The sequence below is a fragment of the Schistocerca gregaria genome, chromosome 2 (assembly GCF_023897955.1).
Source record: "Schistocerca gregaria isolate iqSchGreg1 chromosome 2, iqSchGreg1.2, whole genome shotgun sequence".
NCBI classification, from domain to species: domain Eukaryota; kingdom Metazoa; phylum Arthropoda; class Insecta; order Orthoptera; family Acrididae; genus Schistocerca; species Schistocerca gregaria.
In genome coordinates, this window is record NC_064921.1 from 63822120 (window position 1) to 63849798 (window position 27679).

General features: G+C 38.0%; 1 protein-coding gene across 1 annotated transcript in view; it reads right to left on the minus strand.

Annotated features, from left to right (window-relative positions):
- Positions 1-27679, minus strand: part of LOC126336329 (sodium/hydrogen exchanger 9B2-like) — a 336730-nt gene that overhangs the window by 134047 nt on the left and 175004 nt on the right. The window contains exon 5 of the mRNA XM_049999893.1: positions 13463-13638. Coding sequence (XP_049855850.1) covers positions 13463-13638 — 176 coding nt within the window. The remainder of the gene's footprint in view (positions 1-13462; positions 13639-27679) is intronic.

The window sequence follows — 27679 nt, forward strand, 5'->3', positions numbered from 1 at the left end:
AGGATATAAAATATAGTCTGGCAATGGCAAGAAAAGTGTTTCTGAAGGAGAGAAATTTGCTAACATTGAGTATAGATTTTAGTGTCAGGAAGTCTTCTCTGAAAGTATGGAAGTGAAACATGGGTGATAAACAGTTTAGACAAGAAGAGAATAAAAGCTTTTGAAATGTGACGCTACAGAAGAGTGCTGAAGATTAGGTGGGTTGATCATGTAACTAATGAGGAGGTGTTGAGTATAATTGAGGAGAAAAGAAATTTGTGGAACAACCTGGTTAGATGAAGGGATTGGTTGGTAGGACACATTCTGAAGCATCAAGGGATCACCAAATTATACTGCAGGGAAGTAAATTGTAAAGGAAGACTCAGAGATGACTACAGTAAGCAGATTCAGAAGGATGTAAGTTGCAGTAGTTACTCAGCAATGAAGAGACTTGCACAGGATAGCACAGCATGGAGAGCTGCATCGAACCAGTCTTTGGACTTAAGACCACTGTAACAACAACACAAACACTGGCTGAAATCACTATACTAAAATTCAGATACTGTGTAAATAGCCACAGAAAGCTTTACATGAAAAAAATGGACTTCATGCTGGTCTGAGGCTAGGTAACACTCTGCCAGGAACGTCTAACAGCCTGTCCTATCAGCTGACAAGAATTTACTTGAAAATTCATTTTATTCCCTAGATTAGTACTTATTTGTACACAAACAAATGTAAAATTTATTGTTATACACAAATCTTCAGTTTTTAATTTGTAAACTGATGTATTCAGAAGAATAATTTTTATGATGTCCTGGAACTGTATTACTTCTGGGAACTGTATTTGATTATTCATTGTTGAACAAAAATTATTATTATTATTATTATTATTATTATTATTATTATTATTATCATTTTCATTATTAATTATCTGCATTATGAACTACCAATATATAAGAATTTTTATGTATGTTTCCCAACAATTCTCTATGCTGTCTTTAACACATATTTGCACTGTGCAAATAATAGTTTTCTTATTAACATGTTGAATGATCCCCTATGATGCCTAACATTTTGTGCTAACTCTGTAAAAAATTTATTTGCACTCACACAGTAAAATCAGAACACTAAGAAAAAAATTTGAATATCAAATACCACTGAATGATGCAAAACATGAAAATAATTAGTGATAAGAAAGCTATACTGACCTTGTTTCTTGATTAATGATAACTATTATTTTAGTACCTGAGCATCGATCATCAAATATCTATTTCAGCATTATAGAGATAATCTTATCATGCAGTTAGGTTAGGGGGCAAGTGCCTAATTGGAAGTACATCATAATGATATGATCTGTTATTTACCAATTTCAGGTGATAAAATGTGGGAGACATTCTGTGTCTGTACTGATGACATGAGATTGGGACTTCACGATAAAGTACATCCATGACATACTTGAAACCTGCCATGTCGTGCATGAGGTTTGAATATTTTACTACGGTGCTACTAACTGTAGTTTATATAAATTTGGCAGATAATACCCACAAATTCCATTAAATGCAACTACAAAAGTGTACCATGATACAACACAAGATATGACATCATAAACGCTGAAATGTGTGAGAAACTGCTGCATTATGTATGACGTTTAAATTTATTAATTCTTTTCTACTAAATCTGTTCTCAACACATTTTTTTTTCTTTTTCAGTCAGTATTCGCATATGCCACTGATTATGCCTACATAATTATATCACTGTATGACACACAAGTCAGGAGATATATCATAAATGCTGACATGCATGTAAAATTACTGCATCATGCTTCACATTTGAATTTATGACTCCTTTGCTGCTAACTCCATTTGTAACATATTTTGCAGACAGTATCCACATATGCTAATGAATGGACCTATGCAGATGCATCATTGTATAATACATAGTTGAAGAGATATGATTTTATAAACACTGAGATCTGTGAAAAACTGACACATCATGGATGAAGTTTTAATAGATTTAATCTTTACTAGTAAGACACTTGTACAATCTACTCAAATTAAGGAAATCCTTGACACTTGGCACTAGTTTTTACAGCTTTCAATTGCAAAGTGCAAATGGCTGTAGGTGAAAACAGTAGTTGTCTATAGAGCTGGGAAGATGTGCTGCCATATAGAAGTTTACAAAACTGCATTGTAGACACAAAAAACAGCTGTGCCAAGTGTACAGAAACTATCCAGGATCATATTTCTTAATTATGGTACTGTATTTGTCCATTATGCATATTTCTTTGTGGAAATGACATTTTTCGATACTTCTCTACAAACAGGTCATTTTATATTTTTTATTTCTAACAGAAAATTGGCTAAATCAATAACTGGGCAGTACAAGGTTTCTCAGATAGTTTGTATATACTGTATAAAAGCCCAGATGCAAGAAACTACTATCCTTGGAATTTTTTAGAAGGCACATAACAGTATTTAGTTATCAATTCTCATGTGTTCTGACTTTATTGTAGATTTAAACAAGAACTCAGAAGACAGATTAAACCTTGTGGCCTTATTAAAAACTTACAACATACATACAAACATTAAATCCCCTGCCAGAGTCACCAAGCTGTCCAGAGTACTACAGACTAGGTACTAGTAAACACAAATATTTGTACGAAACAGGATATATGAATATAGGTTTCAGTTATCATTATACAAAATGTATAGAATTATGAATAGAGACCACTGGAAATACTGAATCATAAATAAGAAGAAACGTTAGAACACCTCAGGCACTAAATGAAATAATAAACATGGAATGACATGTACAACTGTGAGGGCACATGTGAAGATGGAAACATTCTCACATTATTTCAGCATTTCTTTTCCAGTTAAAAAACAAAAGTTCAAAACTAGTGAAAGAAATGTTTCTTGGGTGATAACAGGCATTAAAATATCTTATGCTGCAAAGAGCAGACTTAAGGAAATTTCAAAAACTCAAAATGTTACTGAAGAATTTCTGGTGTATTTCAAGAATTATGAGTGGCTTCACAAAGTCATAAAAGAAGCTGAAGAATGGCAAATAATCATCATATAATAACACCCAGGAAAAAAATGAAAGCCATGTGGAACATAACCAAAGAAGCAAGTAGGAAATGAGCTCCCCTTCCCCACCCCCCCCCCACCCCCCCAAAAAAAAGAAAGAAAAACCTGTCAACAATTACTAGTGGTGTAAAACCTTCCAATTAAAATGGCACCACATCATTAGTAAATCCAAACAGAAACCCTGACACCCTATTTCTCTCCCCAACCAACCCTAAAGAAATTATACCAGCAGTTAGTAAGTTAAGGACACCACTTTATATCATTAAAGACATTGAAACTCATGACACCATTTAAAAAAGGGTTAGAAAGAAGACATAGCCATTTATAGACATATTGGTTTGCTTGATAGTGGACAAAAAGTAGTTGGCACGTGTCTTGATCTGTCTAAGGCCTTTGACATCATAGACCACATCCTACTGCTGCAGAAGCTTGATAGTACAGGTACCAGAGGTACACCTAACAACTGGCTCACCAGTAGATCATATGTTACTGGCCACAAATAAGTAGTGGAAACACAATTCCAAAAAGATAAGTCAACCACACACTATTACAGAGAAGTAAAACATGGTGTACCATACATATATGACCTAGCATTAACCAAAAAGTGTCATAGCACTAACCTCTTTGCAGATGAACAAGCATTTTAGTCAGTGCAAAAACAACACAAATATTATAGACAACACTGTCTGAAGCAGTAACTAGCATTGTAAACTGGACTGGCTAAAACAAAATAATAGCAAATAAAAGTAACACATTGGCATCAAATTTTCATAACCTTGAGAGAAACAGTGAAGGATAATAAGAATTCAGATATCAGACAAAGATATTGCAAGTGTAGCTAATACAAAATATCTGGAGACCTGGTTCCAAGATAACCTTAGATGGGATACTCATACTGACAGCATATTTAAGAGACTAAGTGCCATGTGCTATTTAATGACAAGAGCTTGAAAACTGTTGCTATAAGCGTTGTCTAATGACTTTGTACTATGGTAACAAACATTCTGTCCTGAAGTATGCGATTACTTTCTGGAGAAACCTGCCTAAAAATCTTCAGGATGCAAAAAAGGATGTGACTGGTATAAAAAGGAACAAACACTACACTCAACTATTTAAAAGAGTGGGTAATCTTATTCTTCCTCCGTGAAAGTGCTACGTTTATTAAGAAACACATAATTACAAATCCTAATGTCCTCAAAAATGAAAATCTTCATTATCATAACACAAAATAGGAAACTGTATTTCACATGCTTCAAATAAAAACCAGTTTGTGTCGAAAAGTAACATTACACCATGATATTATTATTTACAATCAACTTCCAAAAGAAATTAAAGTAAAAAGTGATCTAAAGTAATTTAAAGCAGTATGAAAAGATTATCTATTAATACCTTCCTTCTATAGTCTGCAACAGTTCCTCAAAAAACTTTGAGAGCCTAAGAAAGCTAATGTTATATGTATAAGCCACATTCTCTATCACTTACAAAAATATTGTATAAATATGAGTATCTACTTGTAGCATGTAAAGACTGTAATCATTAATATTAGTTTATTCACTTTTGCAGTTGTAATTTTCTAGTTATAGTGGTGTCCTTATAATTAGAGCTGGAAAAAAACTGTTTTCATTAATACACAGAAAACATCATGTAAACATGAAGATTATTGCAAAAGTTATGGCAACTATTTTATGTCTCAAAAATGATAATGAATGAAAAAATTCTGAATTATTTAAAGGGAAGATTAGTGCACATGTAAACATTAAATGTAAAGAGATAGGTGAACACATACACTCTCATAAAGACATAGCATGAGAAGAAGAATGGAACAAATTTTGTTATTCCAAACTTTTTTTACTGTCAATTGCAACAGTACACAATAGTAGAGGGCAGGAACGTGGACCTGTGACATCTTAAGAGATCCTGAAAATAGTCTTCTAACAAATTCACCACACACTCCCAACACTGTGGATGACTGCAAATACCTGAGGCCTCACCAAGAGCAAATCATCCAATCTCACACATTACTGCTCAGGCAATGTCTTCACATGTTCAAACGTGTCTACTACACAATGGTTCTTTCAGTTTCGGTGTGAGATCATAACCACAAAGTGATGAGTTGGTGGATGCTTCAGTACTTCCCATCCCCATTGCAGGAGATCTGCCACATAGACTCTCGCACTGACCTGAAGGATTAATGCATTGTGTAGACGTTCAGGACATTTCTCTTGAATAGCCCATTACAGGTGTGATTGTAGGAAAGTGTGACAGTAGTATAGTGCATTAACTATTTGACAGGAGGAGGATTGCAACAAAATTTCTGCTTGGGTGGTGTAACTGGATGATGCCATTCCACAGACAGGCGTTTCAGTTTTGGCCGAAGGACTTGATCGAAAGCTCATCTATGGTGACGATTCTCACAAGCATATTGTCTCCTTCCTCCTTGTAACATGCTAGATGCACATGACAAGTATTGTAATGTGTCCACTATTTGTTTCACCTAGTGCATGAGTAAACCAGTTTCCACCAACTTTATGCATGTGTAGCTCATCGCCTAAAATCCTGTGGATTTTTGTCTACTGAATACCAATAAGACACTGTAATTCCTGCAGTGTCCATCTTCTGTTGTTCTCCAAGCATTGGGCAGTCTGGGTATGAGCATTGTCTTTAAGCACACTGACAGGACGCCCAGATCCGTGCATGTTGGCCATTGCAGGCTCTGCCACATCTCAATGTATCTACCTATCGAGCAACAATTCAGTACAGTAGAGCGCTGTTTTCTACTGCTTCCATAAGCTCCTTGTGGTATTGTCATGCACTCCTTCTATGGTGAAATGCAATTATTATGTAAGAATGGTGTTCAAGCTGGGTAACATTGACCCTAAATGGCTGCTCAGCTACACTGTGGTCTCTCTGCATGCTTAGTTTTCCTGCTAAGGACTGCAATCTAGTGTCACATCATGTTACTGTGAATTCCTTGAGAGACTCCTGAGGTCACAGAATGCACATAATAGGTAATGTACTACTGTGTACTGTTGCAACAACAAACTTTCTTCTGTCTTTTTTCTTGTACTATATCTTTATGGTGGTTTGTGAGTTCATCCATCTCCCTACATGTAATGTTTACATATGAACTAATACTAATCTTTTATTTGAATATTTCAGAATTTTTTAGTTTCTTACCATTTTTGAGACAAAAAGTAGTTGTCATGTGCAAAATACAAATCAATGCACGCTACAAGTTTATTGCTTACATAATAGCAGATTAAGTGAAAGATAGAGCTGTCCATAACTGTATTCTGAAGATTAGCATATTATGTGACAATGAATTTACAGTCAAACATTTGCTGATATGGAAAAACACTCTTAATAGACTCCCATTGTTTACATTAATACTTATCAGAGAGTCTAGCTTGTTGCAGCCAATGCTGATGCATCTAGTACATGAGTTGTCATTAGCTAAGAAAAATATCTATGGCACTTATCCCAATGAGGTACTAAGTACAATTCACGTGTATCACATTACTAAGTGTAAATAAAATAGAAAGAAACTTCCACATGGGAAAAATGTATTAAAAACAAAGATTCCAAGACTTACCAAGCGGGAAAGCGCCGGTAGATATGGGGGGGTGGGGGCGGGGGGGAGGGGGGAGGGGGGGAGGGGGTGGAGGTAGGTGTGTATGTTTGATTTCTGCTCTGTGTCCCATGTCAGTTCTCTTAAAGCAGCAAAGAGTGTGTTGTTTGTATGTTCTGTGGTCACTAATTACATTTTTGCCTACCACCATAGCCTTTTGTATGTGATAATTTTCTTCTAATGTTAATTTAGAGTGCAAGTTATTACTGTGCTTAGTATATGTAGCTCAGATTCAACTTTTGTAGGGTGATTTGAGTTTTAAGTCTTCTAGAAACTGTCATGTATGTCGTCTCTCTTCAAGACTCTTACGTGTTCTGTGTTACTTGTTCAGATGTTCCTATTTGTTTGTACTATGTACTGGGATCACTACGAGGATTGCTTTCTTCTTCATTATGTTCCTGTTCTATGTAATATTTTACATTCTGTGAGTTCAGTCCATTTGCTTGCGCACTTGTGCCTACCAGACATCAACAATGCCTTCACTATGTAGATTGACTGCGCTTCCCCAGTATTTTACCAATAAACCAAAGTCTACCACCTGCTTTACCCGTGACTGAACCTATGTGATCATTCCATTTCATATTCCTACATAGTGTTACATCAGGGTATTTGTATGAGTCAGCCAATTCCAACAGTGACTCACTGTTGATACTAAATTATTTCATTTTGTAAAGTGCAAAAATTTACATTTCTGAACTTTTAGAGCAAGTTCCCAATCTATACATCGTGTTAAAATCTCATCAAGGTCTGGCAAAGTGAAAAGCATCAAGATGCTGACAAAAGGAGTGCTCTTTCATCAGGACAAAGCGCCCCTCTATACTTCTGTCACCACACTGGGCTCAGAATATGAAAATGTAGAAGCCATTGATCTGAGTGGTATAGGACATAGATTCCACACTAGACATGGACTACACCTAAATGGGATAGGGAAGCAGCTTGTTGTGGAAAAAATAAACATATGTGTTGACAAGAAATTGGAGATAAGATATACAGCTTCAAAGAAAACAGATACATCATCACATCTTCTCTGTTTGCCAAAACAGCAATCATCTCCCTGTTATGCAGAAGTGGTGCACAGCACATTGGAAGAAAAGAAGCAGACTCCATCAGTGCAGAAGAAGATTCGCAGTCTCCCACACAAATGATTTTTAGGGACAGATCCTTACGAAGCAAGAATGAGGTCAGTGATAGAATAAAAATGCCCTTAGGAATCTCAACTGTAAAGGTAAATCCTGGTACTGGTAATTAAATAAATTACAGCAGCAAACATCTTTCTGTTTGCCATCAAAATATTCAGTCAATAATAAACAAAGTTTTAGATGTAGAGATCATACTAAGTACAGAACTTAACTTTACTAACGTTCTATGCATTACAGAACACTGGCTAAATAATGACCAAATTAACTCTTTTTTTTCTATACCAGGGTACACACTAGCAAATTATTTCTATAGAAAATCTATAAAAATGGAGGTACCACAATTTTCATCAAGCATGGGCTAAAATATAAATCAATCAGTAGGTTTCAACATCTCAGTGCAGAAAGAGACTTTGAGCTGTCAATCATTGATGTTCATGAGGCAAATACACGGGGTCCTGGGTTCGATTCCCGGCGGGCTCAGGGATTTTTCCTGCCTCAAGATGAATGGGTGTTGTTGTGTTGTCTACATCATTATCATTCATCCCCATTACAGTAGGAAGGCAATGGCAAACCACCTCCACTAGGACCTTGCCTAGTACGTCAGTGCGGGTCTCCTGCATCATTCCCCTACGCTCCGTCTCGGAGTATTGGACTTCATCATCGTCATCATCTACTAAACAGGATTCATCCAATAATGCTTTGTGGGGACTTCAACATTGATTTTCTTGGAACTTGCAAAAGAAAAGAGGTATTGCTCAACCTCACAGATACTTTCAACTTAAAACAGACTATAACAATCCCAACAAAAATAACAAAAACTACTGTAACTGCCTTGGATCACATATTCGTGAATATAAGTTGTACTGCAAAATGTATAAGTACAAGCCTCAGTGATCACGAAGCTTAAGTTGTCATCATCCAAAATAACTTAGAGCTCAACCAGAACTATAACAGCAAGACAGTTTAATACACACAATATAGAAACATTCAACTCCCTGTTATCAGAAGAAAGGTGGGAAGAAGTTTTGCAAATAGATGACACCAACAAAAAGTTTGAGAAATTCTCTATCATCTTCATTGATTAGTTTGAAATTGCTTTCCCTCTCAAAACACAAGAAATAAGAGGCACAACTAAAAAAGCAAAGCTATGGATAACAACAAGGATCAAAATATCAAGTGAGTGGAAAACAGAATTACTCAGATACAGGAAAAACGATAACATATTCCCTCTTCTACACAGTTACCTACAGGAATACATTCAAATCTACAGAAGAGTGATATGGCAGGCAAAAAATATGGCCAATGATAGGTACATCACAGAATCAGCTAATAAAAGCTACGCGGTATGGAAAGTCAAAAAGAAGGAACCAAATAAAGTGTCCCATAAAGTGGAAAATACCACTCATAACCATGAGAACAAGAGTATAACTAATCACCAACACATCGAAAATCTTTTTAAATGGTACTTTGCAGAGATCACAAATGATTTAATAGTCAGTGACAAAACAGATACTAAAAAGAAACAGAAAACAAAGTGCACTCATGTTCTTCTTCAATCTACATTTCTTATAATGTGTCTGTTGCTGTAATAGATTTACCCACAATTAAAATGTTAGCATTGTGGGAGTACAGTTTCGACAAGTACTTCAAGTACAACAGTATGTTGTCTTTGGTTGACACAATAGATCTCTTTGGTTGACACAATAGATCTCTGTCATTGCTGAGTGGAGCAGTTCAGTTAGATTTTGGGACTACTTGTGATCACTCATGTCTTATGTGTGTATTGCTGCTATGTAACTTTTTGCAAGATATAAAAAATAGTGTTCCTACTCAGCAGTTCTGAGTTTGTATTATTATTATTATTGTGATTAACATATCCTAAAACTGATGGCCCCAACAAGAAGAATAAGCACAAAAGAGCAAGGAATTCAAAGTAAACCAAAAATGCCTACAACAGCTAATGCAGACTATGTTATGCTGTAACAGCAGTTCAGACTAAACCATGAAGTCAAACACAAAGAAAATAGTGACTTTAAACTCAAAGAATTTCAAACAGTGAGGACACATACAAATTTCAGGATTTTCCATACTGGTGAAAACATTTTGCCCATCACTTGCAGTGTCTCAATCATGCCATGAAGTAAAGTGAAAATCCTACCGTATTTATTACAGCAGTCAGAATTATGGTTCTTTATGCTGGAAGTTTCTTTTGCTGCATATGGTGTTTCAAATGATGAAATGCAGTTTATAGTGACAGTTAATGCCTCAGAGTCTCATACATTAGTTTTAGTATCAGATATTATTAAAAAGAGACCAATGCAGAACAAGTTCCAGAATCTTATACCCACTACAATAAAAAGGGTATGCAATTCACAGGAATGCATTCATGGTTGTTGGAATCAACTTTTGCAATGTAAAATGTATTTGAGCATATATTAAGTGCTGGTTTCCTACATCATTATGGATTGGAAATCAACCTATACACAACATAACTTTGAATGCAGAGTGAAATGGTTACAGTACAATTAAATAAGGTGCTCAGAAACAGCAGCATTTCCGACACAAACTGTCAGCCAAGGCCCAGTACACACTTCCAAAATGAAGTGCAACATATTGCACCACATTGTGACATACTTGGTCCACTGTCAGCCAAAATCTCAATATTTAGCTCCAGACAAATACGTCACAGTACAAACAACAATCAAAGAAATGCTGCATGCAGAAATAATCCTCATATCCAACAGATCCTGAGTGTTTCCACTGCATCTCATTAAACAGAAAGACAAAACGTTGATGCCAAACAGTGATTACCACATATTAAACAATACTGCCATACCAGACAGCTACCTCATTCTCAATATCAAAGATTTCACAAGTGCTACATATTCAATGTCATGATTCAAGGAGCAAATCACTGAATTCCAGTGGCACCATGAGATGTTTTGAAGACAATAATAATGTCTTTTGGTGTATTTGATTATCTATGAATGCCTTTTGGACTAAAAAATGGCAATGGCAATGATTTGTAGACTACATGTTGTGTGAACTATCTTGTGGTTTCACATGGTGATTTGTCAGGGTTTTCACAAACAACAGCACAATACAGAGGAACAGTTAAGAATTGTATTTAATACACTAGCAAGATACAGTTTGATACTGAATGATGACAACTGTGTGCTCCAGAAACGTGTGAAATTATTAGGTCACACAGTTTCTGCAGAAGGCATGTGTCTCCTAAAAAAATACATGCCCCACACCACTGATTTCTGATGGCTAAGAAGCTTCTTATGATTACTCAATTTTTATCACCAAGCTTCGCTACCCACTGATGTGGAGTACAGAAATGCAGCACAACTTTGAACAGATAAAGACTAACCTATGTAGAGTTCATCTTTTGGCAAACCCTGTACACATAGCTCCCTGTTCTGTGACTGAGGATGGTGGTCAGGCAGCAACTGATGAGTCACTCCACCAAAAAGTTAATGACATGTGGCACTCCTGAATTTTTTTCTTATAAGCTAATGCTCAGACCAAGTCAAGTGCTTACAATCAGGATATGCTTGCAAAAATATGTAGCCATCTGGCACTTCTCCTCTTAAGTGGAAGCACAGCCATTTGCAGTATACACTAACCACAAACTCACAGCAAACACACCACTTTTGCCTATGGAACAATTTTCCCCCCTAGAAAATTTGGAAAATAGAATTTATTGACCTGTCTACTATAGAACTGACATACATAAAAGAGACAGATAACATAGTTGCTGAATTTTGAGGCTAAATGCAATTTCACTTACTATAGATTTTGATAAATTTGCTGCAGCACAGATGATACAGTTACAAGAATTCATGGTGACTGGAGACTTGGGAGTATCCAGCTTAACCTGCTTCATTATAAAAAAGATGCTTCTAGCAGGATAAAAAAAATCATTGTCATGTAATGCCTTTAGGCACTCTTCTTAACCATACGTACCTCCAAATTAAAAAAAAAAAATACCTGTAGCAAGATGAACAAAATTACTGTGGTATGATGTCTTTGGGCATCCCCTTAAGCCATTTGTATCTGCAGTTTTTGTGAACAAGTTTTTAACTCAGTGCACTACCTCATATACTGTGCATCTAACAGCACAGTGAAGCTTTTCAAGGACACAGATGTTCAGCAGGTATGTTCAGCTACATTTGAGGAAGACTGCAGTTCACAGACTAAATAATGTTTAGTGTGCTAGATATCTGACATGTTCATAAACCAGTAGGGCAATTTTCTGAAATGACATAATGTTTCTCACACGTGTACATTGACCTGATGGGCCCACAGCTTCCATCTGAAGGATTCAAATATATTTTCATGGCAATTGACCAGTAAATCCAATCACAGACATTGATGTAAAAATAACAGCCAGGACATTTCTTGCTACATGGATCACCCAGTTCAGCTGCCTGATGCATATCACAACAGACCAAGGATGGCAATTCATGTCTGCCGTGTTCCAAGAACTTGCTGAAATATGTGGATTCCAACACTGTTACATCACTATTTACTACCCAGCCAGCAAAAGGATGATACAGCACTGGCACAGGATGCCCAAAACTGTGCTTATATGCTATGGTAAGAACTGGAGTGCAGCATTGCCACTGATGGTACCAGTACTTCATCTCTATACCTCTGTCAAGCAAAAGATCAATGCATTACCAACTCAGATGGCCTATGAGAGACACTGTGGTTTTCACCATAGTTTTCCATACAACAGTCCCTCTCTGCACCCAAGCCATCATAACTGCTGCAACAAGTTAAGAGCCAGATCTGCAAGCTTTTCCATCACTGACTGGCATCCCACCACGAAGAAGTCAACATTTTCATTCACAAGAATTTAAAGAAGTGCTCATAATGTTATGCAAAAGACAGACACTCATCACCACTGCAGCCTCCTTACTCTGGCTCTTACCAAGTTCTGAAGCACAATGAAAATACTATGCAAGTTATACAATAGTAACACATGACAGTGTCAATCAAAAGGGTCAACTTCTTACCCACTGATGACCTACCACCTCAGCACCCTTCTCATCGGTCACCAGATGCAATGAGCAAGCTCAGTGAGTCATCCATTTCAGTAATGCATACACCACCAGCATACCAAGACATCCAAGTGTCATCTTGCAATGAAACTCCCAGGGAACCACAACTGCTGCAGCCAGTTTATATGAGGGCTAAACATCAGTTTAACACCATTACCTCTACATTTCTTGAGCTCTACCTAATGGTGGAAGAGGGAAAGGGGTGAAGGGGTGGGGGGGTGGGGGGGGGGGGGGAGGACTGCATGGCAGTTCAAGTGCTTCAAGTCTATTGTGTTCTCTTTGGTTGACACAGTGAATCACTGTTTGCACCAAGCAAAGCAGTTCATTTAGCCTTTGGTACTACTGTGATCACTCGTGTTCTGTTTTTGCATCAGTGCTATGAAATTAACTGTAATTTGTCTATAAATTATGTTCTTACTCAGCAATTTTGATATTCTATCATTATTGTAGTTAACATACTGATAGAATCATAAAGTACATTACTGTACTGCAGTTCTAACTTACATTTGCATTACCTAACTTCATCTAAGCTAGCCTTGTTTTCCACCAACTTACCTTGGGAATACTGGAAAGTAAGCAAGAAATCTATAACCACAATTGCTGTAACTGAATCCAGACTGATTGCAGCAACAGTAATAGTTTTAATGTCTTTGTCTATACCATAGCCACTTTCTGTAAGTTGTAATATGAGATGAACTGCAACAGCTGGAGAAGCTGCACATATAATAGACCTATGAAAAAGGGTTGTGTTAGAATGGCAAATTGGTTATTGTATTTTGAAACCAACATCTATTTTTACCAATTCAAAATTATATCCATTAATTATCTTTAAATGTACATATATTGTAAACTAAAGGTCACTTTATCATGGGATGAGTGTCTGACGAGAGTTATTACACTCTCCCTCCCTTGTCCTTCTCTTGTAATTATTGTCCATAATAATGGTGAATTAAGAGCAGATCTCTTTCATTTGGATGAAGCACCATTTTTCAACAATTTTTCGATATGAACATTTTGAACTTTTATTCTTCCTCTTCAATGGATGAAAAGTATTGCTAAAAGTTGTCAAATTGATTTTCCCTCTTGTTTTACTTATTTCCTTACTTTCTCTGTCAACTACTTAGGTTTACAAACTCGTCTAGATTTTCCATATTGCACTGATTATAGTTGCATAACATTGGCAATTTAAATGTTGACATCAAACAATGGAAACCCCCAGTTGGAATATCAACAAGATTAGGAAAACTACAGACTGCTACTCAACTTAAAGGTGACCCATTGAGTTGCAGACAGATACAATGAACCGTCTGTTTCACATTGCAGCTTTTGGCTAAAACTTTCTTCAGCACAAAAAACACACGCACATTTACACAAGCAGGCACACTGTATGCACACATGACTACTAGCACTGGCAGCTGCAAACGGAATGCAGTTGCCACATGAATAACAGTCTGGAATGGGATGGGAAGGGGGAGGGACAGCAGTGTACAAGTCAGGGGAGAGTAGAGCACTGTCTAGCATGATCAGACTGTGAGTCACAGTGTTGGGAGGTGGGGCTTGTGTGAATAATGGGGAGTGGAAAAGGAGAGGAGCAGGGAAGGGGAAAGGATGGGAGGGGGTATTGGCAAAGGGTGGCACACAATGAGGGTGAGGAGACATGAAAAAGGAGGAGGGAAGGTGTGGAAACTCTTGGATTGGGACGGGGGGAGGGGGGGGGGGGGTGAGGACAGTGGGTAGAGCTGCAGGCTGAGGCCACACCTCATTTCGGCAAAAAAATTTACAAGTAAGCAATGAAGTGTGACCTGGTGCACTATCACAGTGCAAAAGCCATTAACTGTTTTGCCACAAGTGTGGACCTTTTTCTGAATTGTTCATGCAAATGGCATTAAGCAATACTCCTGATTGTTCCACCTTATGGTGCACTATACCATTAAAATCAAAGTACACAGTGAGTATAAGCTTCACACCTGATCGTATTTTTTGAGCTTTTTGATGATCCAGGGTGCATCCACTGGGCATTAGTTTTGACATCATATCTCTAAACCCATCTTTCATTGTCCATTATGCCATATGGTATGTTTCAGTAGTTCTGCATCATTGTTGACTTCATCCAGCGACTGCTGAATAACTTTCATTTCCCACTTTTTTGTTCGTAGTTCAACAATTTCTTACAAATTTTCTGTCATGTGTATTATATTCAAAACAACCAATAAAAATTTCATGTCATGAACCAGCTGATATGTCAACATTGCCAGTGACTTTTATGATGGTGATCCAGTGATAATTCATAATCATTTCTTCCAGCTTCTCAAAGGTTTTGTCAGTTAATGATGTTGCTAGAGGCATCCAGGAAGTCCATTATCTTCAACTTCTTCACAGGCTACTTTGAAATGCTCATACTATTATCCTTCATTTTACTCACAGCAGACTCATCAAAAGAAATATTTAACATTTATAAAACTTTGTTGCACTTTATTCCATTCTTACAGAAAATTTTCATACAAATTCTCTGATCCATTGTCATGAGTTCATAGTTTTGTGGTTACTGTTGCTAACACTTGATCAAGGGGCCCCAGGTTTGATTCCTGGGTGGGCTGGGGATTTTCTCCATTGGGACAGTGTACATGTTCTCATTATAATTTCATTACCACTGACACGCAAGTCACTGAAATACTTGTACCAGGCATCTGAACAGCCTAGAAGGGGTCTCTCAGCCAACTTGCCATAAACACAATTCATCTGGTCCATTGTATATGAAATAAACAATAAGATACTAGTTAAACACATGTAGTCTTTTGGATAGGACGATAGCCAAAATATATAGTATAGCTAACACTGTACAGATATTTTTCAGATGTTTTTGCCAACATGAAAAACAAATTGTGAAATGGACGAAAACAACATACAAAAAATACAAAATATCCATTACTTTTGAACTACTTTCCATTACTTTTGATATACAGCTTGTATCTGAAACCTTCTAGTGCCTCCAGGTCCCTTCCCCACACATCTATAACTTTTTTAATGATTCTTAAACCAACTGTTAGTAGCAATGATTAAATTATACTGTGTGTGAAATTCTACCAGGTGGCTCCCCCTTCCATTCCACATGGTTCATCCTATCAGCCCTGCCTGGCATCCATGTGCCTCAAATTATATTATCTGCTTCCTTGAAACTGGCTGACCACTCTGGCCCATCCATTTGTTGGCTGATGTCACCAACTCCCTCTTTTTCTCTGGAACAGCGAGCTATCATGCCTCACTATCAACCAATCTGCTATGTAATGGAACCCACACCGTAACGGACCAATTCGACCTTCTTGGATCATCAGAATTGTCTTCTCTCTTCACCTCAGGATACCTACTACAGCTCATCTCAGTCCTAATTCTCAAGGCTGTTAGTCTTTTCTTGACTTCGTGCTAAATACTGTCAGAAGTTAACAACATCCTACATCTACTTCTCAAATCTGTTTTCTGCCTACCCCAGTACTGTGTACAGAAAACATAAGAATGTAGCTATCTGGTAGCCAAAACTTAACAGTAGGGATACCTAATTTGTGCCAATCCCACAGAATAGGGGTGCCTATTTTTAACTATCCCCAAAGAGAAAAGGGGTGTCTACTTTTAGCTGAACCCCCACCTGCCACCAAAATAAATTGGGTGGGAAGACCAGGATAGGAGCTGATGCTGTTTCCAGTTGTGAAGTGGCTCATCCAACTCACAGTCTTGATCCCTGAGAATACAGATTGAAAATACTTTAAGATGAGGAAAGTCTATGAGAAAAGAATGAAGAATTCTGAAAAATAACTGAGAGTGAACAAATATGTAGGGTACACAGTGGTAAGGGGATGTGGGCTACAGAGTGGTGCAGGAACTGTCACTGTAGGAAAGCTGGACAGGAGCAGAAATGATTAGCAAACAACATAGTAAGCAGCAGTTTTACTCAACCTGTATTTTTCCCCATGTACGAAGGCTCATTACAAATAATGCAGCAAGAAACAGAGTTCGGCTCTCAGTGTCAACAAGGAAGAGGTTCTCTGAATTAAAGGATGAACAATGGTGTCAGAGCTGCGACTAGGTGGCATCTGAGTAGCATCATGTAGCAAGGAGGCTCCAAGTGCAAGTGGGTGCCTCACTGCTGCTGGCTGTCCTGTAGTGTGGCAGCAGGGGGCACTTGCAGTCTGGGGCCACTGGAGGCATGGTTCAGTGAGCATGCTCCATTAAGTCCACTGGATCCTGCATGACAGCTATTGGCAACTGATGGAAACTTGCAATCTGGTTGCCAACTTTTACACCCATGGGATTGTATCAATATGTGATACCACAAATAGGAAACTACCTTTGAATCTCATGAGGCACTAACACACTGACTGTTGTTGTTGTTGTCTTCAGTCCTGAGACTGGTTTGATGCAGCTCTCCATGCTACTCCATCCTGTGCCAGCTGCTTCATCTCCCAGTACCTACTGCAACCTACATCCTTTTGAATCTGCTTAGTGTATTCACCTCTTGGTCTCCCTCTACGATTTTTACCTTCCACGCTGCCCTCCAATACTAAATTGGTGATCCCTTGATGCCTCAGAACGTGTCCAAACAACCGATCCCTTCTTCTGGTCAAGTTGTGCCACAAACTTCTCTTCTCCCCAATCCTATTCAATACTTCCTCATTAGTTATGTGATCTACCCATCTAATCTTCAGCATTCTTCAGTAGCACCACATTTCGAAAGCTTCTATTCTCTTCTTGTCCAAACTATTTATCGTCCATGTTTCACTACCATACATGGCTACACTCCATACAAATACTTTCAGAAATGACTTCCTGACACTTAAATCTATACTCGGTGTTAACAAATTTCTCTTCTCAGAAACGCTTTCCTTGCCATTGCCAATCTACATTTTATATCCTCTGTACTTCACCAGCATCAGTTATTTTGCTCCCCAAATAGCAAAACTCCTTTACCACTTTAAGTGTCTCATTTCCTAATCTAATTCCCTCAGCATCACCTGACTTAATTAGACTACATTCCATTATCCTCGTTTAGCTTTTGTTGATGTTCATCTCATATGCTCCTTTCAAGACACTGTCCATTCCATTCAACTGCTCTTCCAAGTCTTTTGGTATCTCTGACAGAATTACAATGTCATCGGCGAACCTCAAAGTTTTTATTTCTTCTCCATGGATTTTAATACCTACTCCGAATTTTTCTTTTGTTTCCTTTACTGCTTGCTCAATGTACAGATTGAATAACATCGGGGAGAGGCTACAACCCTGTCTTACTCCCTTCCCAACCACTGCTTCCCTTTCATGTCCCTCGACTCTTATAACTGCCATCTGGTTTCTGTGCAAATTGTAAATAGCCTTTCGCTCCCCGTATTTTACCCCTGCCACCTTCAGAATTTGAAAGAGAATATTCCAGTCAACATTGTCAAAAGCTTTCTCTAAGTCTACAAATGCTAGAAATGTAGGTTTGCCTTTCCTTAATCTTTCTTCTAAGATAAGTCGTAAGGTGAGTATTGCCTCACGTGTTCCAGTATTTCTATGGAATCCAAACTGATCTTCCCCGAGGTTGGCTTCTACTAGTTTTTCCATTTGTCTGTAAAGAATTCCAGTTAGTATTTTGCAGCTGTGGCTTATTAAACTGATTGTTCGGCAATTTTCACATCTGTCAACACCTGCTTTCTTTGGGATTGGAATTATTATATTCTTCTTGAAGTCTGAGGGTATTTCGCCTGTTTCATACATCTTGCTCAACAGATGGTAGAGTTTTTATAGGACTGGCTCTCCCAAGGCCGTCAGTAGTTCCAATGGAATGTTGTCTACTCTGGGGACCTTGTTTCGACTTAGGTCTTTCAGTGCTCTGTCAAACTCTTCACACAGTATCGTATCTCCCATTTCATCTTCATCTACATCCTCTTCCATTTCCATAATATTGTCCTGAAGTACATCACCCTTGTATAGACCCTCTACATACTCCTTCCACCTTTCTGCTTTCCCTTCTTTGCTTAGAACTGGGTTTCCATCTGAGCTCTTGATATTCATACAAGTGGTTCTCTTTTCTCCAAATGTCTCTTTAATTTTCCTGTAGGCAGTATCTATCTTACCCCTAGTGAGATAATACTCTACACCCTTACATTTGTCCTCTATCCATCCGTGCTTAGCCATTTTGCACTTCCTGTCGATCTCATTTTTGAGACGTTTGTATTCCTTTTTGCCTGCTTCATTTACTGCATTTTTATATTTTCTCCGTACATCAATTAAATTCAATATTTCTTCTGTTACCCAAGGATTTCTACTAGCCCTCGTCTTTTTACCTACTTGATCCTCTGCTGCCTTCCCTACTTCATCCCTCAAAGCTAACCATTCTTCTTCCACCGTATTTCTTTCCCCCATTCCTGTCAATTGCTCCCTTATGCTCTCCCTGAAACTCTGTACAACCTCTGGTTCTTTTAGTTTATCCAGGTCCCATCTCCTTAAATTCCCACCTTTTTGCAGTTTCTTCAGTTTTAATCTACAGTTCATAACCAATAGATTGTGGTCAGAGTCCACATCTGTCCCTGGAAATGTCTTACAATTTAAAACCTGGTTCCTAAATCTCTGTCTTACCATTATATAATCTATCTGATACCTTTTAGTATCTCCAGGGTTCTTCCATGGATACAACCTCCTTTCATGATTCTGAAACCATGTGTTAGCTATGATTAAGTTGTGCTCTGTGCAAAATTCTACCAGGCTGTATGTTGCACAAATCTGTTGAACATAAGTGCCACAAGAAACTATGCGCTGTCCTGGCATCAGAGTAAGCCAGGTCCAGGGACTGAGGCAGACTGAGTATGCTGAGTGCTGGCAGTGCTGCTTATAAAGGCACACATGCCAAGCCTCCCATGCAATTATATACTGCTCTCCTGAACTCTGTCCCTTCCAGAAGCTTCTCTACAACTGGTCATGTAGCCCACACTATCCTGACCTCAAAAACATAGTCTCTCCTTCTTCCTTACATCCCTATTGACTTTGCGTCATTATTTCACCCACAAATATTGTGCAAAATTGTAACTCTAGCTACTCTTAGTAACTCTCACATGTGACAACATGGAAGGTGATTCAAGTAGAGAGATGTGGCAAAGAAGGCAGTGCAGTCTGCAGACATACTTAAATATGACAAGAAAAAATGTTGTTACCGCATGTCATGAAAAGATCAAGCAGAAGCAAATGATAGTAATGACAGCATCAAACCCAGGAAATGGGCTGGCCATGGTACAGGTCCTCTGCCTCCATTCCAGTGATCTGGAAACAATTTGTGATATGCTGTAGTTCTTTGTGCATTATGGGCTGGACAGCCATCATGCTGTTACCACAGGTTACTCCTAGTCTGCAGCAGAATGTCTTTTAGCATCCATGGAAGATGGTCTGTTAGGAGGCTGCAATACTTGTGCACATTCAGTGGTCTATGTATGAAAAATGGGCCTATGAGCTGATGGTTCACTTGTTGGAAAAAGATATGATAGTGATGGAACCTATGTAAATGGAGAAAACAGTAGGACATTTGCCTAACTCATGCAACTTCCTCATGGATTGCATAGGAGCTAACATGATGATCAACTGCAACACCTGTTACATTGTCCAGATGTTACACTACCAACTTCAAGTAACTGGCTGAAGAGGTTGATAAACAATTTCTGAGATGGTTGACATCTATTCGGATATCTTGCCACATATACTGCATAAGAATATATTGCATTCTTCCTACCCTATCAAAATTTCAATGCTCAGGCTAAATTGAGCAATAAAGCAAATTATGACAAAATCAAATATCCAAGAGATTTATGAGCAGGAGATAAAAATTTTCTTATTTGATGAAAGTGTACATAGGGGAGGATAAAAGAAATTAAGACAGTCAATGGCTAGGTCCATATACTGTAAAACAAATTAAAGGATGAAAGGTGTCATATATTTAAGGAGCAATAAGTATCTTACTGCACACACCAATTGCCTGAAAGAGTTCTTTTAATTATAAGATTATCGCAACACATTTGGTAGTGAGAATTACCATGCTAGCACTTGGGATTACTTTAGCCAAACTGTGACACATCACCTAGACCTTCAATTTATGAAATCCAGTCACCCCCAGGATTATAATATGACAACATGGAAAAGCCAGTCTTTATAGTGTAACATGGAGAAGCATAAGTTACTTTAATTTAGTAAAATTATACCAGAGAAGACTCATGCTACTTAGCATGAGAGCATTAAAGTGTGCAAGAGCAAAACAGACATTATGATGTCACATAGGTATGACAGAGAAATTTCAAAGTACAAGGTGATTTTAATTAAAATTATGCTTTCAAACCACTGTAGAAACAACACCACTAGTCAGAATGGCATCAAATTGCAACAGAATATTACTGGAGAAGGGGGAAAACGTATGGCACAAGAAAAACCAATAGTTACAAAATGTACAAAAAGATGGAGCTATAAGCATCATAATTTAACAGTAGTCAACTACAAATGACAAACAAATCATACAACAATGCCTAAGGTGTACGTTTGACGTTAGACAAACTGCACTACTCCATGTGCATGTATGTACAGGTGTGATACTGTTAATTACGTAATCCCATCCTCCATGGCAAGGTCACATCAGATGGGAAAAATTGGTTTTTGATTTTCCTGAGGTTAAGAACTGCATAAGAAGCATCAATCAAAATGAAATCGGATTATTAATTTCCATTCCACAAGTGATTAAAGTATTTCCGGGGTCACGTTCAGAACGGGTTGTGCAATGCATGCCTTCAATACAGCTAAGCTAGCAGTCGCAATGCTGAACACAACATCTTTCACATGGCTCCACAGTCAGAAGTTGCACAGATTAAGATCAGGTGATCTGTACGGCCAGGCTGTAGGGAAATGTTGGCTGATAATTCTAGCATTTACGAAATGACACTTCAACAACTGCTTAATTGGATTTAAAATGTGCGGAGGTGTGCCCTCTTGCATAAGAATGATCCCATCCACATATCCACACTGTTGGAGAGCTGGAATGACGTGGTTGCACAAAGGACACTCATAGCACTTACCAGTGATGGTACAGGTAATAAGACCAGAAGCATCTGTCTCTTTGAAAAAATATGGCCCTGTGATAAATGATGCTGTAAACCCACACCACACAGTGACCTTTTCAGGATGACTTGGTACTGGTTGATTTGCATGTGGATTTTCCGTTGCCCATATTCAACAATTCTGTTTATTGACACGTCCTGTCAGATTGAAGTGGGATTTGTCTGTCCACAAAATCTTCCACGGCCAATCATTGTCCACGTCCATGTGAGCAAGAAATTCTACAGCAAGGGTCTCTCTTGCTGGCAGGTCAACAACAAGCAACTCATGCCAATGAGTAAGTTTGAATGGATAGCAAAGACGAATGTTTCATAGGATTTTACTTACTGTGCTCATGGGTATGTCCAATGTTCGGGAAATTCTCCATGCACTACACATTTGCATACCACCACTCGTCTCCTCCTACAATGCTGTGGCCACTGCTTCCACTGATGTCAAATCAATTCACTTCCTTCTTTTACCAGGTTGCACACCAAAAGAATCTGTCTTTTCAAATTTCTGACTCATTTTCTCCAGATCCACAGCAGTCATCGGACCAATGCCTTTTTTCAAACGCATCAGTAGCCAGAACTTCTGCAGAGTGAACTGTGCACAGTCATCATTCTTGTAATACTGCATTACAATCAGAATACGATCCTGCATTGAGACAGTTGTGGTGAACGACGCAGACATGAAAGGAGGAAAAGCCGTGTACCCAGTATGTTTGTACTAACTTCAATGGGTCCTGCGCATGACAGGTGTTTTCATTTACATATTCTGACTCATGCAACGCCGTCTATTGATCCATTTTCACACTATTTTTCTTCTTATGCCATAAGTTTTCCACCTTCTCTGATAATATTCTATTGCAACTTGATGTCATTCTGACCAGTGGTGTTATTTCTTCAGCATTTTGAAAGTTTAACTTTAATTGTAATCACCCTGTATAATTGGACAATTAGCTTGCAGTCAAAGAAGATTAAAAGAACATGAAGCACTGAATTTTATTTGGGGAAATCAGTAAAATATTATGTGGAAAATGGCACGTCTTACTTGAAGGAAAAAATTCATGTGATAGAGGGAAAACAAAAACAGATGTTAAGGTAAACTAGGGAGCAAGTCACAATAGTAAAAGCCACATTAATGAGTTTTGATCAGTCTTTAAGTTTCACAGCAACAAATAAAGAAATATTCAAATAACTTATGGGAATGCAGCCAGATGAAGTCATTGACAGTGGGTGATATTTCAACAGGAGCATACCCTTCTATTTTCTACACATAACTGCAGCAAGTAAGTGCTAGTGATATTCTAAGTTATTTGTTGAGTATTGCCCTAGCAGACAGCAGGGTATCTGATATATGTAAAATTTGGCCACTTCCTATTTAAGTAGATGCAATGAAACAGTTATTTACATTGACAGCATGAGAAAAGAAAATGCTGTTAATACATTATGCTAAAAAACAGTATGTAAAGCTGAGCAATAATCAGTTATTTTATAAAAAGATAAATCAGAGTGTGTAGGCAGATGTTTGTTCCTTTGTCAAGATATGATCATGATTTTGTATATAGAGAGGGAGCAACATCTATGACAAATGGCTAACAAGTGCAGGGACTGAATGGTTCCTGGGATAAGGAATCCCATGCTACCATGTGCCACAGGCCACTTTGGTGAGCAGATGATCAGGTAGAGATCTAGGGCACCCTCTAACACTTGGAAGGAGAAATCCTTCCTAGAGCTGAATGAATCTGCATGAGTCAACAGCATTAGGATGTGGAAGACAAGGGGAAACCACCATATTAAAAATCCACAGAAAATCCCAAGATATAGCAGTTTCGTTTCACTTGAGTAACAAAAATGAAGAGTAATTTTCTAAAAGATTCTGTGACAATCCCCTTTTCAGGACTCCATGAGGGGAATGCAGAAGTCTTCACTTCCAATAAAATAAAGTTTATGAAGAAAAAAAGAAAATGTTTTCCAATATGGAGTGTGTAAACACTTCTGAGGTGTGGCAAACTAGAAAACCTCAAGCTGTAAATGAAAAGAATGAGAATTGGTATACTAGGAGTGCATGAGACGAGGTGAGCAGATGCTGGAGACTTCAGGAATGGTGACTACAGAGTTATACACAAGGGCTGCAGACATTAAAGATGGTGCCCAATGAAAATGATGAGCTTCATAAGTAAAATTAAAAATTACAATGGAAAGTGCATAATGTGCAAAAAAATCATTATTTATTGTGATAATACTTGTCTGGCATGCTATATTATTAAAAAGGTTGACAAAAGAAGAAGTGCAAACACTGAAAAATATGTAGATGAACTTGTGTGTGCAGCATCAATGACCAACACGGAACATGTGCAAGAAAATGGGACGTCTTCCCACTGCTATTGTGAAAAACGCACCAACAAAGGACTAATATGTCTGAAATGTGAAACAGTTTACAACTATAAATGTGCAAATGTAAGTTCAGAATGAAAGACTTGGTACTGTTTGAACTGCTGCAAAGACAAAATGCATGAAAATGTAATCAGCAAAGACACTAAAGACAATATTATAGCATTTCTATAAGATGAAATTCATGGGTCAAAACGAAAAAATGATGAACTTAAACAACACTGCAATTCTCCATTGTACAGTGATGCGGTAACAGAAAATTTGACTAGTAAAAATACAGGCGAAAGGACCAATAAACACTGTCAAAAATGTTAGAAAACTGTGAGACGTGGTGTTGAGTGCACGGAATGTGGAAACATATTTAATTTTCAGTGTGGACAAGTAGATCCCTCACTAAAGGGACAGGACAGGAGATAATCATAAAAAACTGGAACTGTGACAAATGTAGGTTGAAAACTAGTAGGCCTACAGTACGTAACATACCCAATTATAATGGACCTGAAGATAATTAAGTTCACAAACTCACATCTGAAGCCAAACACACAAAACAGAAAAACATGGATTATGGCACAAAAAGTGCAGATGTATTTAAATCATTTAAAAAGAGACACAGCAAAAATATCTTACAGCAATGCAGATTTGATGGTGTCTGTATTGAAATTGAATATATATATATATAAAAACAATGTATCGAATGCAACAGATAAAGAACAAGATGAAGCACAGGGTCAAGAAATACAAAGGGAAAAAACAACACACATCAGAATCTACTCTGATGGTTTTGGAAGAGGGATGGCTACAAAAATGAAGACCCTTACAACTCAAAAAAATATTAAAATTCAAAGCATGGTGAAATCTTGAGCAAGTTTCAACCAGATCCTCACCAACACTGAAGATTGCAGTAATTTGTCTAGGAGTGACTTTGCAGTTCTTATAGGTGGTTCCAATGATGTATACCATAATGAAACAGCTGCAGCAACAACAGCTCTGAAGACTACACTGGGCAGGTTAACAAACACAAATATTATATTTTTAAAATACCCCATCATTACAATTTAATTGAAACATCATATGTAAACAGAGAAATAACCAAAGCAAACAAATATTTTGAAACAATTTGCAAAACAGTTTAAAAATGTAAAGCTCTTAGATATCAAGGAATGTATCAGTTGTAGCCATGAACCCTCTGACAATTGTAACTGCTCGAGAACTTGTCATACAAGACATCGTCAAGGCCTAAGTGGAATAGGAAAGACACTAGTGGCCCAAAAAATATGCAGTATGATAAATAACAAATTATATTGTATCAGCAATTTGGAACATATGTCTCAAAACTCAGAACCAGATCAAGGAAATATATGAGGCTGACAAGGCCTGAAACGTGTCAGACTTGGTAAAAAAACTGAAGGGGATACTAAGGTGAGCTGTGCACCAAATCTATGTGACTTGACTTTGCTGTGTCAGAATGTACAAGGACTAGGCAACAAAATGTGTGAGCTGGAAGTAATTTTAAACTGTAATATTAAGGAAGTTTCTGTGATGTGTATCAGTAAGCACTGGCCTTGGGACACTCAGATTTGTGCAGAAAATATACCAGACTTTGATTTAATAAGTAGCTTTTGCAGGGAAACTGCAAGTTTTTTTATCTATGTTAGAAGTAATGTTAAATCTAAAGAGGTGAAACTTAGCAGCGTGAAGTGCACAGAAAAAGATTTTGAATGTTGTATTTGTGAACTTACAACTATCATTGCTTGCATCTATAGGTCCCCATCAGGTGACTTTACTCAATTGTTATATTATATGGATGACTTTTTAAATGATTTGAAAGGCAGGTCGAAATGCACAATGATTCTTGGTGACTTTAACATTAATTTTAACAAAAGTAATAAGAACAAGGTACGAGGGTCGGTCAAAAAGTAATGCCTGCCATTTTTTTTCTACTTAAAAAAATTAAGTTAAGTGAAAAATTTGAATTTGGCGCCATTCCTCAAACCTTCTTCTGCAATCCACTGCAGTAGTAACTTTCTGTGTCAACAGGTGGCAGCACAGCAGAAGTTTGTAAGATGGCCGACATCGATGTTCGTTTGAGACAGCGTTGTGTGATTGAATTCTTGAATGCAGAAGGTGAAACGCCCATATGCATTCATGAAAGACTGAAGAAGGTGTATGGTGTTGTGACAGTGGATGTCGGCACTGTTAGACGATGGGTTCGTCGTTGTAAGGAAGCTGAAGGGCAAACACCGTTGACTGACGAAAAGCAGAGCGGCAGGCCGGTGAGTGCAGTGACTCCACACAACATTCAGCAAGTTGATGACATCATTCGTGGTGACCGTCGGGTGACTGCAGATGAAGTGTGTCGCATTATTTCTCTTAGTAAAGGCAGTGTGATCACGATTATTAAACAATTGGGGTACTCAAAAGTTTGTGCACGGTGGGTTCCAAGAATGTTAACCGATCAGAATAAAGAGGCAAGGAAAACAATAGCCTCCCAACACTTGCAGCGCTTCCGTTTGGAGGGAGATGAGTTTATGAAAAAAATTGTGACCGGGGACGAAACATGGATGCATTTTTTTGAACCCGAATCAAAGAGGCAGTCAATGGAGTGGCGTCACACAAGCTCGCCGAGGAAGAAAAAATTCAAAACTGTGCGATCGGCAGGGAAAGTTATGGCAACAGTTTTCTGGGATACAGAGGGTGTGATTCTGGTTGATTTTTTGGAGCAGGGATGCACAATAAATTCTGTTCAATGCGTCACAACCCTCAAAAAACTTAAAGCACGTCTTCAGCGAGTTCGCCCAACAAAATCAATGGCAGATGTTCTTTTGCATGACAATGCAAGATCACACACCAGTCGTCACACCTCTGACGAGATTGTCAAAATTGGATGGGAAATTTTGCCTCATCCCCCACACAGCCCTGACCTGGCACCATCAGACTTCCATCTGTTCGGGCCACTAAAAGAAGCTCATCGTGGGATTCATTTTGAAGATGAGGAGGCCGTCAAAACATCCGTGCGTCAATGGCTTAGGAAGCAGAGCTGTGATTTTTACCGTGCTGGGATACATGCCCTTGTTCAAAGATGGACCAAAACTGTAGAGATGGGCGGAGATTACATTGAAAAATGACAAAATGATCCTCAATGTTGTGGTTTTCAACCTATGTAATTGCATTTAAATTTCCTGACAATTAAACATAGAAAAAAAAAAATAGGAGGCATTACTTTTTGACTGACCCTCGTACAATTATTAAATCTGTTTCACACATACAACATGCAACCTACAGTGCA